General features: G+C 42.3%; 1 protein-coding gene across 1 annotated transcript; it reads left to right on the plus strand.

Annotated features, from left to right (window-relative positions):
* Positions 1-279: 279 nt before the first annotated feature.
* spata13 (spermatogenesis associated 13) lies at positions 280-16,095 on the plus strand. The gene is made up of 13 exons (XM_061064720.1): positions 280-739; positions 6,139-7,695; positions 9,745-10,206; positions 10,939-11,083; positions 11,282-11,406; positions 11,844-12,023; positions 12,512-12,691; positions 12,921-13,100; positions 13,218-13,450; positions 14,445-14,574; positions 14,699-15,074; positions 15,224-15,298; positions 15,415-16,095. The coding sequence occupies exons 1-13, from the start codon at positions 731-733 to the stop codon at positions 15,594-15,596; spliced, it is 3,834 nt and encodes a 1,277-aa protein (XP_060920703.1). The 5' UTR covers positions 280-730; the 3' UTR covers positions 15,597-16,095.
* Positions 16,096-16,168: the final 73 nt, after the last annotated feature.

Below are 16,168 nucleotides of genomic sequence, written 5' to 3' on the forward strand. Positions count from 1 at the left end.
AGTGACAACTGGAAGGTCCAGTCTTTTTTTGTCTTCAAAGAGCCGCAGGAAATAGGCTACACGCTGCATTGTCTTCTCCATTTTTTTCTTTCAATGAAGAGCGCTCCACTGTGGGCGGGGCCTTTCGGTCACCGACTAGTCTGCTTACTTATGATTGGCTGTCAGTAGAATGGCCACGCTGCGGTCAACCAGTAACCTCAATCCTAACCTTTATAGGCCCCGCCCCTTGCAAACACTGCAACAAGTGCATTAAGGATGCTCGCCAGCTCACTCCTCCAAGAAAGACCTCTTTTAACTGGAGTCTAAAGCGAAATTTTGAGCTTTTCTTGAGCAACTTTCCTAAGGTTTTGGACGATTCTGTGCTTATGTTGCCAACTTGCTTGACTACCACAAGTGTTTGCCGGTCTACGAAAGCGAAATTTAAAACCGCAAGAGCTTGCGCAATACAGAAGTTTGATGAGTGAGCTCGTGAATTAGCTCGAGGTGCTAGCCCTGTGAGTTTAAGGAGTCAGCCAGTCATTTGTCTCGACATGTTGCGGGGGTGACTAGTTAGCAGAGACAGAGCACTTGTCGTGTGTAGTCGACATGTTTTTTGCGAGAAGGCGACGAGTGCAAGGCAGCAAGCTGTTGGATCTTAAAGGAACCCAGACTTACCCCACTATGGCTGAGCAACAAGCCACAGCTGCCCTGTTGATGTGAGAAAAAGGTCAGGAGGACATCATCTGCGACTATGAGCAAGGTGAGACAGTTTTCTATCAACTGCACAACGAATCCTAATTTAGTCCACCATTTAAATTTATTGATGTTATTCATTTGTCACAGTACAGTTGCAGTGATTTTCCCTCCTGTAGTCTCAGTTTTAAACGGGACCAGAGGGGGTTATTGTAGTGCATTACAGCCTGGGTTGTTATAGTGATGTGGGAGATGCCAGGCAGGGGAGTGGGTAAAGGAGGGGAGAGGGGGGGGGGGGGGGGGGGGATTCAACTACAAAGAGCTTTATGGCGAAAAGAAAGTTAATGAATGCAGAAATAAATAAGCAGTTTGGCCCTTAGTCCTCTGTGAGCTTAAAAAAAGTACTCAGTATAATCTCCTTTCATAGATCCTTGTATCAGATTCCCTTTCATTCATAACATTTCCTTAGTTAGTCTTCTTGTAGGACTTCACTCACAAGTGCTTCGGCTTGTTTTCAGAGCTGCCCAGATGGACTTGGTGATAAAGTGTAAAGTCGGGATCATTTATTGGTTAGAGTCCTCTACTTTATTGGGGATATAAAAAAAAAAAGGCCTACATCAGGTGTATGAAGTTTTGCTCAAATGTCAAAAAATACATTTGAATCATTTGAATCAGAGAAATATTGTCCAAAAAAATTCTTCCAATCCCACGCAAGAGTGGCAATGATGCGTTGGATGATGTAATATTACTACACTGAGCTCTAGAGAATCTCTCTGTTTTAATGTTTTTGATGAATACAGCAGCCTCTTGGTTATTGTTGCACAGCTGTCAGGCAACACTGTTGACCGTTGACATTGAGTCTCAGTATTGTTTTGTCCTCACTAAGCCTTGCGCCCTGTGTGGTGTTCGATTTCTGTCCGGCTGTCTCTGTATGACAGTCTGCAGCAGATCAGGTGAGTATGTGGCTGCCTCTGTGAGACACTCCCTGGTCTGGCCTGTACCTGTACTTCCCACGCTCTATAGAAAGGGGCGTGGTGTCTCTTAGTCTCCTTCTTTCTGCCGGATTAAAAAATGAGGAACTAGGCCATAAACAAATATGACACTTTAACTCGGAAACAGAACCAAAGTCTGCTCACCTGATCATGGCACATGTGGTCATGCCAGATTTATTTGCATTCAGATCAATACAAAATACTTGATTGCTGTTTATCTGTGTTTATTGAAGTTTACCAAACAAGAGAGACATGTTTCCTATGGATACTGTTTTTTTGTTGTTGGTATTTTTGGCCTTTAATTCTTAATTGACACCCTTGAAATGTAGAGTGCACAGAAGCCAAGTAATCCTCTGCAGTTTTAGCCCTGATGGGCTGTTTCCAAGCTTTGGGTGTCACTCTCCATCAGTGCTGAATAGCCTAGTTGTCCCCCTGATTAAGCTATCATGTGTAGATGAAACTAGCACTAAACACAGACTGGAAAAGCTCTTTTAATCAGATTATTACTTGGATGAAAGAGGAATAAACTATACATTCATAAACATACACACTACATGAATGCATGCACTCAGTTGCCTCACAGTCCTTCGGCTTCCTGTTCACATTTTTCCTCTCTTCTTGTAAACAGTATTGTGACAAAAATAAAAATGTAATAAGGATTAAAATGTTTAATATGGAATAATGTCAAGGCTTTCTTGATCTTGCCAGATGCTGGCACCTGAGAGACAAAACTCAGGGAAATTTGTCTCAGATAATGAAAATCTGTTCACTGAAGTTTCACATATGTTCTTTAAAATAGTGTATGTTGTGTATTATGGAAGCTCTTTTGGAAAGTTTCCTCACAGCTTTCATTCATGGATACAAGTTGACGAGCAGTTCAGTAACAGCTTAGAGGAATGGTTGTGTTGCTGCAGGGTGGTTGTGTCCGTCACAGTTAAGCCTGAGAATGGAAAATGACTGCATTACTCTCTCTTGTCTTTTTCTGTCTGGGGGTCTTTCTATTTATTACTCAGTTCATTTTGGCCAAATTTGTTTTATCCTCGCCTTTGGCAAGACATACCTTTGCAGAGGTGAACTATGGGTAGGAGGTTGCTCATTATGCATTTATTACTCCTTACGTAACCGCCTGGGATTTCTAGCCAAACAGGAAGGGAGTCTATGATTTAAGTGGCTTCCTCCCTGCTCAGCTCTGTGCATGCATGTGCGCACGCACACACACACACACACACACACATGGATTTAGGCCGTGCACTATGAGAAAGGATGCTCAAACTAATTGCACATGTGTTTTTGGAGTGAATTCTTTTAGCTCTTGTACACATGTTGGTATCTGGGTGCGTGCTCATCCTCTTCTCCAGGAGTCTAATCTGAGGCAGGCTCCAGCTGGCTCCCATGTACTCCCATGTGTGTGTGTGTGTATGTGTGTCTGGGGGGGGGACTCCTCCCTGAGCTCTTAATTAACTCTGGACCAGGGCCCCAGAGTGCTGTTTCCCTCCACAGTTAAGCAGGAGGAAGAATGAGAGCAGCAGTGATCTTGGAGCGGGCAATGCAATCCTGATAAAGGAAAGTTAAACTTTGTAGAAGTGATCTGCATTGACAGACAGTCGGGCGTAAGATTAACATAACGTAAGTAGTATTTGTCTGGATGTTGCAATATGCAGAGCTGTTGTTATGGATGTCATAGACGCCTTTTTAAAAACATTTTTATGTAGTTTATTTTTATTCAGTTGATGGAAATGAAAAGATGCAAGAACTTATATTTATCAATCTTTTTATCTAGACTTTTCAGAATTGTGTCAATATTTCCATCTCTCTCATCTCATCTCATGTCCTGTACTGTTTATTTGTTGTTAAAAAAACAGCCCCTTAAGTACAAAGCAGAGCAGTGTTTCATAATTAAGAAAATTGCTGTTCTTGTTCACTTTTTTGTGAAACTGTTAAGTTTGGTCTACTAACTGACTCAACAGTGAAACAATTGTGTCCATTAGTTTATTGTATATATTCTAGATATATGGTAGTACATAATATGGCTTTTAAAGGAAAATACACATAATCTAACATACTATCTGAGTTATTACAGAATACAGTCTATTGCATATGAGTTGTCAATTTTTTAGTCTGTAATTTTTTTTGTGAAATATCACAAGCGCCACCTGCTCCAATCTGGTTCTGACTAACATCACTGCCAAGTCTTACTGAACACCAACTGGCCCGTGACATTTGGCGCCAAGTGTAGAAAGAAGGCAGCAAGGTGATAGCACAGTTGGTAGAATGGCTGATGGCATGATTTGAGGAAAACAAAAACAAGCTTCCCGAGCTGACATTCCTTTCCCATCTCTGATCTTTCTCATTTGATTATAGAAAACAATTGATCCCGTCTATTTTCCAGTTGCGACACAATGTGATTCCTCTGCAACTGAGGAGGAGAAAGTACAAGAAGACAATTCAGCTTAGCTTTGAAAGCAGCACATTGTTCACGAGGGGTGTTTACTGTCTGTCAGCAGTGGTGCTTGGCAGCGGCGGCTCTGTGTTTACATAAGTGCTCGGTGTGATGGAGCGAGCTGGTTGAAGTGACAGCAGATTCCACAGAGAGTTTGATTGAGAAAGCCCATCTGCTGCTGAACAGGCACAGGGACGGGAGGCATGGTAGCGTTCCAGGATCCCTGCAACTCCCTACATGTCAACAAAGGATTCAGTGGAAGCAACACTGCCTTCAGAGCTTAAAAATGGGTTGCTGCAAAATGACAACAGTTTATTTACAATACCTGAAAAATACAAAATGTAACTGCGATAAATCATTCAAGAACATTAAAAAGTAAGCATTGATGCAGTGCTACTGTATTATTATTCCAACAAACAAAACCTGGGTTGATGTTTGTTCTCAAGACATAAAATAAGATCAGATGAGAACATAGTAAGTTAAATATTTTGTAAAATAACTGATTAGCTAAACTATTCTTCATTTAATTTGTCTGGATGCAGGGGAATTAAGAAAATACGTATATAGCCCTATGTACATAAATGCTACATAGGGCTAGAAATTAGTTATTATTTTCAGGACAAAGTAAAAAAAAATGCCCCAATGGGACTGTAGTTTTAATGGCTTCGTCATTTCATAATTGAACTTATACTTTTGTTGTAATATATAAATTACTAATTACCTAACCACTGATAACTGTTCAATATTACTTGTGCAATTACTTTGTAATTCACTGCTTTATAATTGTCTATTTATTTACTCAGTCACTGCACTTTAACTTTAACTGTCTATTTATTTATTCATTCATTGCACTAAAACTGTTTATTTACTCATCCAGTCACTGCACAATAATAACTGTATATACTCTGTCACTGCACTATAACTTCACTTATTTGCACTATATCTTTCTATATTTATTTGTTTACCTAATCAGTCACTGCAAAAATAATAACTGTATATATTCTTTCAGTCACCACAACTGTCTATTATTTATTATTATTATTATCATTCATTCACTGAACAGCAATTGCTCTGGCCACTTTTTGCATATTTCTCTTTCATATCACCACAAATGTATTTTTGTTGTTGTTGTTTTTGTAAACGCTGCTGTTTAGGATTGCTGCTAACAAAGTTTTGTTGTGTCATTGTATACAATGATAATAAAGATTCTGTCTATCTATCTATCTATAAAGTACCAAGCCATAGAGAAATCCTGACCTGTCATCTAAGAGCTTTTTAAACATCAGTCAAAATTGTTCCACGAAGAAAAAGTTGGACTTTTCTGAAATAGAAAAGCATTGTTAACATTGTGTTATATTTTTAGTTTTCTACTATTACATCAAACTGTTACCTTTGTGAAATGGGTTAACTGGTAGGAATTCTCTAATGAAAAACAATCAGGACTCGCTGTGTATTACGATAGAGCATGTTAGATTATCTCACTGATTTGAAGACCACACAACCCTCCCCCTGAACATCACCTCATCTACGCAATTTGGGGGGAAACTGGGCAATTTATTTCATTAATCACAATGGATTAGCAAATTTTATTGCTTAGTCACGCTCACAAAGCCCCACTTCAAAGGCTCAGCTGCATTAGCCAGTGCCCTGAGTCACACACACACTCACATTAAGTTGGACATAGCACAACACCGCCCCAACCAGGGCCTCAGCTCTCCTTGGACGCTGAAATACAGCACCAAGGACAAATGCACAGAGTGCTTTCAGTGACAGATGTCTCACTACTCTGGACCCTGTACACAATGATGGATATGTCTTTCTGTTAGTCTGTGTCTTAATATATCATTCAGTCTTTCTCATTAACATACAACAGGACACTGTTCTGTAAACACACAATAGTCCATACATGTCCTCCCATCTTCATTGGCATACTGTATGTCATGATTATGCTTTGTGCATAACCTTTTCCTGAGAAAATAGTACTGTAAATAACTTCCTAAAATCCCTACATTTAAACTCTGTTGTGTTTTGCAGGCAGAACAGAAGGACAGGATCTTGTCCACAAGTGAGGACCCTCTCCCGATCCTCCAAAACGCTAAAGCTGACCCGCTGATCCGAAGCCGACCCCTCAGTGATATATACCCATTCCACACTCAAGCTGATAGAAGTGAGGTGCCATATCTGCTGTCTGGGTGTGGCGCCCAAGTTCAGCCAGTGACTGCAGGTCCTGATGAAAACAAATTAAACCAAATAAACTCCTCTGCCTGGTCCAACCCTGTTATAGGTCAGCCTGAGGGAAAGCCTTACTCCGCAAGAATTATGAGGCTTTTTTCTAACTCCAGGAAAGGTCCCATCAATGCTCATAGTACATCCACTGACAGTCCCACCTCTTCTAACAGCAGTGGCAGCGACTCTGCCCCCCAATCCTGGTCAGGTCTTTCAGGACTCGGTGTTGTGGACTCCTTTAAAAAGCTCCGGTCCTCTGTGCTACAGGGTATACAGAGTAGAGGGACAATCGGCCAAGAGGGAGATCAAATCCCATATTCAAATCAGGAAATGACTAATGGTATGGTTGTAGCCAATGTTGGCCCTGGTCCAGACGATGCAACAAATCATTTAAAGTTTTCAGGAGGAAACAGTGTGTCTAACGGAGGTCATTCTGGCCAAAAGTTGTCAGTGATGTGCCAGTGTGGATCAGATATTGAGGACTATGACGATGAGGAAACTGATGAAGGAGATGGTCTCTCACGCAATGCACGATTTTCAAGGAGTATCAGGAGAGCGTATGGAGCAGGACGCATCTCTTTATTTGACACGGGGAATGAGAGACTTCCAGGAAGAAGCACAAATGAAGTCACAGACAGCCAGAAACCAGATCAGACATCAAAGACCAATTCTCAAACAAGGATCATGAATCCTAACACAAATGTAAGGGTGCTGAGCAGACTGAGCAAAAGCGCTGAAAATCTTCACATATTTAAGGCACCTTTCAGGCGCAAGGCAGCAGCCCCAGGACCTCAATCTTCTCAGGAAGAACCCCAGAGAACTTGCCCATCAAATGAGGCACCAAGCATCCAGAGGACAGCCAGTGCATCCTCAGTGGACCTCCGTGGCCACGCTGGGAGAAAGATCCCTGTAAAGACCAAGGGGCCGATGCTAAAGCCAGTAGGAAGCCTGACTGATATGACTGTCAGACAGAGGCGAAGTCCGTCCCCAAGCTCCACCTCTCCTTCGCCCATGTCCCCCCTGAGCCGTCTCCATGACGACTACTCCCGCCGCGTGCCTTGCCTAACAACCAGTGAGCGACAGCGGCGGCCCTCGCCCATCAGAGCCAGGGTCCTGTCTGCCGAACACAACCCTATAGTTTATTCACAGCCTGATGTCGGCCTACAGCAGCACCAGGTCCTCATCAGCCCGATTCCTGTGGAGACAGAGCAGACCTCACCTGGTTTCTCTGCTCATTACGAAACTCTGAGTGAAGCCACAACAAGTGATTTTAAAAAGACTGCAGAATATGATTCATCTCCACTGAACCAAGAAGAGCCATCACAAAGTCAAGAAGAGACTGAGGTAGAAGAGATACCGAACGAGGTAAAAAAAGAAAAGATGTGATAAATCTACTGTAAAAGTTTTAAATTGGCTATGAAGCACTTTCAGCTGAATGCTTATTCTTCCATGTGACCTACAAAAGCTTAATAGACCCCCAGATAGAAGATGCATATCTATCGTATTTATTCTGACTGCCTGTCATTGCTGTGACGGAGTCAGATTCCTGGCAAACAATACACAGCATACTGGCAGAAAGAGGCTATGTTTATATATTTGCCGGAACATTTTTGCAGTGAGTTGGAAATTAGGAGTAAGGACGACATGTTTCTGTAAAGAAGTCTTCGCACACATGTACAGACATGATCAGCAAAGATAAGACCTACCACTTTATCCTCAGCAGCCGCCCATATTATCACGCAACATAAGATGCTTACAGGTGCTTTAAGATAAAGGGGGCTCTTATGTTGAACAATTCAACTGCCTTGGCTAAAACTTTACATAGTTATGTTTCTGTTAGCTGTCGGCTCCACCTGTTTCTCTCACATGAAACGGGAGACATGTGTGTAACAATAATGATGACATCAAGCTGGCCTTGTTATCTTTGTGCTACTGGTGTGTCTGATTACTGCTGACAAATACTGCAGCTCAAAGATCTGAAAGCAGCAAAAAGTCTCACATGCTCACACATCAGTTGCACCTTTATCATTGACAGAAACATGGGATTGGGAATCATTAGATAACAGGGTTTCTGTAAATCTTCAGAAACGAAGCAAGCACTGACAGACAGAAAAGGTTGAATGTGTTCCTTTTAATCTTAGAATGGCATGATCATTATTGGATTGCCAATCTTCTAGCTGAATGGCATTGACCCTTGTCTGAGGAAGTGAAGCTATGAAGTGATCTTTGAATCTGGCATGATTCTAATCCACCAAAATAACTACTAGTGTTAAAGGAGCACACATTAGAGCAGGGTAGATCTGTAAGTGTGTGTCCAAAGTCCCCTTCAATGCCAAATACATAATGACGTAGGCATAAATGTTCCTCACTGTTCTTTCCTGTCAGTGCTTGATAAACTGATTTCTGCTGTAGTGAGGTCACATGCTTCCATGCACGCTGAAGGAGCAGAGTTAATGATTAGGCTTTGTTTATGATTAGTTGCCCTTGCGCAAAACAGCTCCATAGTCCTGCTGCTGTAGAAAGTCAGCTATGAGTGAGAACAGCCCCCACCTCACGTCTGCCCCTCTCCACTGAAGCTGAAGCACGGTGGGTCAAAGTCCAGCACCATGAACACTGGGCCTGGGACAGCAAGTAACATGCAGACAGGACCATAAACAATTTTTACAGGGACATGTGTTTTGTTCGAGAGCAGTGTTTTACCTTTTTAATGAACGTTAAAAATCAGATTTGTTTACTTGAGAAGTCGAGTGGCTTTTACTGGCCTCAAGTAAAAAAGGAGGTTGGGCTCGGACCCAGGCCAGTCTACGTTTTTTGAGTGTTTTTTCATAATGGTGCTAGTCCACTGTGTGCCTTTCCAATGTATATGCCGAGGACCGGACCACGATCGAGAAAACCAAGAGGTGAGGTTCGAAGTCTCAGGCTGACTAACAGACTTAAAACAACAATTTCCAAATGAGTAACCATTCAAAATACTTGCCTGTTGCACTTACAAAACATTCAGACGTAAATGTAGTATTATGACATTTCATTGTGGAATATTAGTGCTGTTTTAGTTTGTCTTTGTTTGACATTGATATGTTCGGGGGGTTTTATTTTGTTCAATTTGTTTAGCCAATCCCTGTGCGAAGTCTAATACTCGGACCAGTAAATCAAGTTGCTCATGAGAATCCTGATCAAGTTCATTGAAATGATTAAACACTGATTCTTATGGTGTTAACTTGAGATTCAACAAAGAAATGTGTTCCTAATTTGAACTTTTATGAATTGCAGTACAGTTTTTCCTCTGTTTCTGATTAACAGATGTTCCCAGCAGACGTTATGTTCTTACTGGTAATCAATGTAAACTGCAGGTCATCGAACACAGGACAGTCAATATCTTCATCTTGACGAGTTTCTTTTCTCTCTGCTCCATAGATGTCAACAGAAACACAACAGTCAGAATCATTTCTCCAAACAGAGGATACCTCACCAGCAACCAGCAGCACTCCTCCTCCTATCTCTCCAGCATGCCTCTCAGAGTCTCCAACATCATCAACAGACGCTTCACCAGATTCGACAGAAACATCCTCCATCAAGCCCAGGAGAAGGAATGGACGCCCTAGACCTCGGCCCATCTCTGATTACGCACAGCTCGTTTCCAGGAAGCATTCCATTCCTGAGGAAGTGGCCGAGTTGTGTTGTGAGGATAGGACAGCAAAAGCATCTTTGCATAAAGACTGCAGTGGTGATAACATCTACGGGAATGGAGAAAGCCTCGAGAGCTGCAGCATGTCAAACGGAGACATACAAGGGAGTAAGCAGCGGCCAATCTCTGTGATAGGAGTTGTGGATGTGTTTTGTCCTGATGCTGAGGAGAAGGATGGCCGCCGTCCTTCTGTAAGTAAAAATCACGAGCTTTCTAAGGTATAACTGCCTAAAAACATATCACTGTTTCATGACTTCAGGAAACACAGCATTCATATTATTTTTGTTATCAGTTGCAATGACTCTCAAAGAAATAAAAAGCTTTTTAATGTGGGCAAACATCCTAATTTAAATTCATTAATATTTACCATAGTATAAATCTCTCACGGTAGAATTCAAACTATAGATAAGCAAATGTAACTGGTATTACAGCTGTCAATAAAATTGCCACAAATATATTTTTTGCTGTCATTGACAATAAATACTAAAACATTTGGATAGAAAAAAAGGAATGCATGACTTATAAACGGAAATGTAGTATAACAGGGCAGCAGCATTTCATGGTTAAAGCATAGTACAGAATATATGACAGCATCCCTTAACACAAAATACAACCAGGATATGAAAAATATACAATCATTAATATTGTGTATTAACATGTAGCCAGAATCAACCCCACATCGGACCCCCTCCAGCATTTAATTACTCATATCGTGTACTCCTATCCAATTTCCTGTACTATTCAGACCAGGTTCATTTAGTTGCATCTTCTTCATTTTTCAAAACAGTTGATCAAGTTCTTGGGGATTAGTGTTTTTTGGTCTGTTTTATTTCTAATAAGTGATATGAAGTCATCAAGTGATGAAAGCCTGAGAAAGTTTGCTCTTTTTAAATGCCTGAATGTTTTTCTTGTCCTCTCTGTAGCCCCGGTCACGGCCACCCATCCCCTCCCACCAGGTGCCCCCCTACAGAGCAGTATCAGCCAGGTTCCGCCCCTCCACCCTCTCCCAGAGCACCCCCATCGGGCTGGACCGCGTCGGACGGCGTAAGCTCCACAGAGTGCTCAGCGGTGAGAACCGGGGTTGTTGTTGATCCCATATTTTAGTGTGTGGGAAAAGCTGAGTCTGGGAATGTCAATAAGTGTGTTGGAAGAAAATGCTGGTGTGGAGCCAGGCGTGGGTGTACCTGCATCTGTGATTTGTTTTCTGGATTGTTAAAATCTTGGTTTTCAAAAGGACAGTTTTTAACCTCTGTGTATGTGTTGAAGATGGCATGTCGGGGTGCTCAGCAACTCTTGATGACAGCGTGAGTGAGGAGGAGGGCAGCTTTGATGAGCTCACTGATGGCACGCCCTACCTCCAGCTGGGGGTGGAGCTCTCGGTGCTCAATGAGGTAAGGCTGTTGGGGGGAAATTGTCACGTTGCAACACTCGTTGACATCTTCTCCAAGAATGGGTGTCTAATTTATGATGCAACATTTATCTTTTTGCATGCTTGGTTCTTATACAGCCATGTAAAATGTTTTCATGTGTGTGGCTTCAAGATGTTTGGCAGCAGTTCAACAGAACTCACAACCGCCTCTGTGTCCCAAGTCTAGACATAATCTAACATGTAAGACACGGGCTCATCCAGCATGTAATTGTATATTTATCTTGTTGGTGTGCGTGTGCGTGTGCGTGTGCGTGTGCGTGTGCGTGTGCGTGTGCGTGTGCGTGTGTGTGTGTGTGTGTGTGTGTGTGTGTGTGTGTGTGTGTGTGTGTGTGTGTGTGTGTGTGTGTGTGTGTGTGTGTGTGTGTGTGTGTGTGTGTGTGTGTGTGTGTGTGTTCTCAGTGGATAAGCTCTGGACACACAGTGTACGCTGAGGCTCTCTGGGACCATGTGACCATGGAGGAGCAGGAGCTGGCCTTCAAAGCTGGAGACGTTATCCGTGTCCTGGATGCCTCGCACAAGGACTGGTGGTGGGGCAGGGGGGCTGACAGGGAGGCCTGGTTCCCCTCCAGCTTTGTGAGGGTAAGTGGACTTCCTGACCTGTGTGTCCGACTCTTGTTTGCTCTCAGGCAGAACAGAAAAGACTTAACAAACTGGGTCAGCTCCAAACAAACCTACTCACGGTGCTGTTTGTGGAAGAGTTCAAACCTCAGAGGTTCAACTGGTTTCTGTAGCGACCACAGCTGATTGACAGTTGAATCTTGATTAGGCAGGCGGTGGAAACTATGGTGAGGTTACTTGATTGGCAGATGGGCGTCTGCTGTGTAATTGCGTGACGCTGAATCAATGTTGCAGAACAGGAGCTGGTTAAACCTGCACATGTTGTTACCATAGTGATATGGAGTAGTCTTTTGTAACTTAAGTAGTTATTGTTCTCCCTTCTTGCCCCTTTTTTGCTTGTTTGTATTTGTCAAATCACACAAATATGTCACGATTTATTAAAGTGATCCTGACTTGAAATCACTTCAGTGCTGTTCAGAAGGTCATTGTGTGTGTTGGATGTGTTTCAGGTGCGAGTGAACCAAGAGGACTCGAGTGCGGAGAGTGTGGAGAGTGTAGCAGACCCAGAAGACCCAGCTCCCAGAGACACGCACAGCACGCAGCACAAGGAGCAGATGAGAACCAATGTGGTTCAAGAAATCATGAATACTGAACGCATCTACATCAAGCACCTGAAGGACATCTGTGAGGTACATGCCTGAACATCTGGTTTTTCTTTGATGCTTTTGTCTTATCTGTCTTCTAAGTTTAAAACTTTGATAGAGTATAGAGTCAATTTTGTGTTTCAGAATTAACTGACGAAAACATAAAGTATCTTATCTCAAAATGTTTAGATTCACCCACCAGCACCTTCTGTTGGCCAGTATTTGAACTTTTTCCATTCCCCATGTCAACATGCTGCTTTGTATATCTTTCAAGGGTTACATCCGTCAGTGCCGCAAACACCCAGACATGTTCACTGAGCTGCAGCTGAAGACCATCTTCAGTAACATAGAGGACATCTACAGGTTTCAGAGGCAGTTTCTGAAAGATCTGGAGAAGAAGTACAACAAAGTGCAACCACATCTCAGTGAAATAGGAGCCTGCTTTCTCTTGCAGGTGATGAATACACACAAACCACTCTTAAGATTCACTTAATCAATGTGTAACCCACTTATTTACACATATAGTAGCTCAGCTAACTTGATTTCATTGAATGTTCTCTTATCATCTAAGGGAGAGGGCTTCTCCATCTACTCGGACTACTGTAACACTCACCCAGCAGCCTCTGCTGAGCTGCAGCGTCTCATGAAGTCAGGAAAATACAAACATTTCTTTGAGGCCTGCAGGCTTCTCCAGCAGATGATTGACATTTCCATCGCTGGTTTCTTGCTCACACCCGTCCAAAAGATCTGTAAATACCCTCTACAGCTGGGAGAACTGCTGAAGTACACCCCCAAAGACCACAGGTACTCCTCATGAATTACTCACATCATGATACTTATTATATGAATCTTTAATATGTTGCATCACTTTCTAATTTTAAGGATATTTTTAGGCTCCAATAGACATAAAAACAACAAAACCTTTATGGCTTACAACTGCATTTGAAACCAGCCTGCACTCACACATCCAGTTTATAAAATAATAAACATCATGTGGGTCATAGCCATCTACATTATTGTTGTAATAATGTTGTTGTTGCTATGACTGTACAACCGTATATTTTTCCAGATCACCATATGAAAACAAAACCTTGACTCCATGAAGCACTTGTCGTTGTAGCGTAGCTAATTGTGGGCATCACAATGAATCCATAATCAGGATATTACTTACAGAATGATAAATGTTGCCTAATTTCAGCTTACATTAATCAACCCAATAACTATGAGTTTGTTGATCAGTCATTAGCTTGTCTGGACTTAAGTTGACTATATGTTAATAAACATTTAAAGGCTTTATGTGATTTTTCACACTTAAATTTAATAGAAATTAAGTATATCCTCTGAAAATAACTCTGAGTAATGACTGTCTACAATGGGTGTAACATTCCCGAGTCCCGCTGTCTGTGATGTTTTCCGAGTCATATTTTCAGTTTGTTGACATTGCCGGGACGGCCGGCTGACTCCTCCCCTCGCAAATAAAAGTTGTTTAATTGAGGGACTAGAGAAAAGAAGAATAACATACTGTACTCACTGCTTAACTGTGTTTCTAGATCACGCTCATTTCGGGTAAATTTACATGTAGTGTTAAGATACGAGCATAATAAAGATCGCTAGCATTAGCATGCTAACACAACAATGCAATTTTTTTTATGCTGGTGTTCAAGGGCGACATCTGCTGGATCAAAAAATCGCATATAAAGCCTTTAAGGGAAGAAAACCTTAGTGGCCCCAGAGGTTTGATTACTTGGTTTCCCCATGAACCCTTTTCTCATTTTGTCCTTTTCCTGATTAATCGCAGTGACTACAGTGGAGTGAGTGAAGCATATGAGGCAATGAAGAATGTGGCGAGTTTGATCAACGAGAGGAAGAGACGACTTGAGAGCATCGACACAATCGCACACTGGCAGGTGGCCATTCTACGCTGGGAGGTGAAGATGAAAAATCTTCTTTTTAAGTTTATTATTAGCTATTAAAAAGTAGCTTGTGCATATGAAAGCCAACCTTACGTTAAGTATTAAATTAAACAAATCAATCACATCTGTGTTGCTCCAGGGATCCAATGTGTTGGAGCGCAGCTCAGATCTGATCCACTCGGGTGAGCTGACCCGAGTTGTCAGACAAGGAAAAATGCAACAGCGCAGCTTCTTCTTGTTTGACCACCAGTTGGTCTTCTGTAAGAAAGACGTCCTGCGCAGAGACCTGCTCCACTACCGTGGACGGCTGGATATGGACCAGACCGAGGTGGTGGATATGCCTGATGGGCGGGACCCAGACCTGGGCCTGTCCCTGAGAAACGCTATGCGGCTACGCAACGCATCCACTCTGGAGTTTGTGTGTGTGCTGTGCTGCAGGAAGCCTGATGACAAGCAGAGGTGGTTGGAGGCATTTGCAAAGGAGAGACACAGAGTCAAGGAAGACCAAGAAATGGGTGAGTTGTGTGGGATTCCTCTCACTCATTACGCAAAGCTTCTACTGTGGGATAATGTCAAATAAAGGTGAACAGGGGAAAATGTTGGAAAACGGGGGTGTTCGTGCATATTTTGAGCTGAAGGTGCCTTTGTGTGTGTTCTCTGACAGGCATGGAGATCAGCGAGGAGCAAAGAAAACAGGCCATTGTTAATGCGAGAAGAGCCAAACAGGGGAAGAACAAAAGTAAGGAAGTATTTAGCTCAGGCTGTTACGCAGCTCCTTACTTAGATTTGATTACGTTTGTTTCTTAATTTTGACTTTCATATTTATTTGTTTTGTTTTGCCTGTTTACCTTTTAGCCATTGGTTACTCTACTTCTGTTCCACCACATCACCAAAACCTCCACCCACTTCACCAGCGTCACATCACCATTCCAACCAGCGTGCCTCAGCAGCAGGTCTTTTCACTGGCGGAGCCCCCAAAACGAAAGCCTTATCACCTGTTGTACAGCATCACACGCAACGCCTTTTTCAGAAAATGAGGCTGTGCTCCCTCATCTTCTTTTCTTTCCTCGTGCATGTTCAGAGCACCCCCAAACAGTCCTGAAGACTCAAAGAACACTTTGTTTTTCACGTGTATTTCCCCGCCTGTGAATGTTTTGTTTCTCGTGTCTTTTCTTGTGTGTCTGTTTTTGTTGTATTTTGAAGTATAGTGCCTTCACTTTCAAAGAGGCATGACTGAAGTGTTAATGTACTGACTGTCCCTTTTGTTGGTGTGTTAAAGATGCTGCTCACCCAAGAGACTCACACCCTCTTTTTTTTTTCCCAGCTGAAAAGTTATTTTTATGTTAATTATGACAAAGATGTATATTCCGCTTTTACATCGACGAACATGGTTTTAGTTATTTGTCAAAGGCTGGACCCTTTTTGCTGCGAGTCTGTCAACTCTGAGCACAAAATGGTTAGAGGACAAATTAACTGACACTCACCTTCCCTGTTAACCCTGTAAATAAACTCTTGTACAAACAAACAGAACCAAAATGTTGTTACTTCAAAATAGTTCTACTTCTATGTGCATGAAAAAAGTGCTTTTATATTTAAAAATGAGGAAAGA

Source organism: Labrus mixtus, chromosome 19 (genome assembly GCF_963584025.1).
Source record: "Labrus mixtus chromosome 19, fLabMix1.1, whole genome shotgun sequence".
In the NCBI taxonomy this organism is placed as follows: Eukaryota; Metazoa; Chordata; class Actinopteri; order Labriformes; family Labridae; genus Labrus; species Labrus mixtus.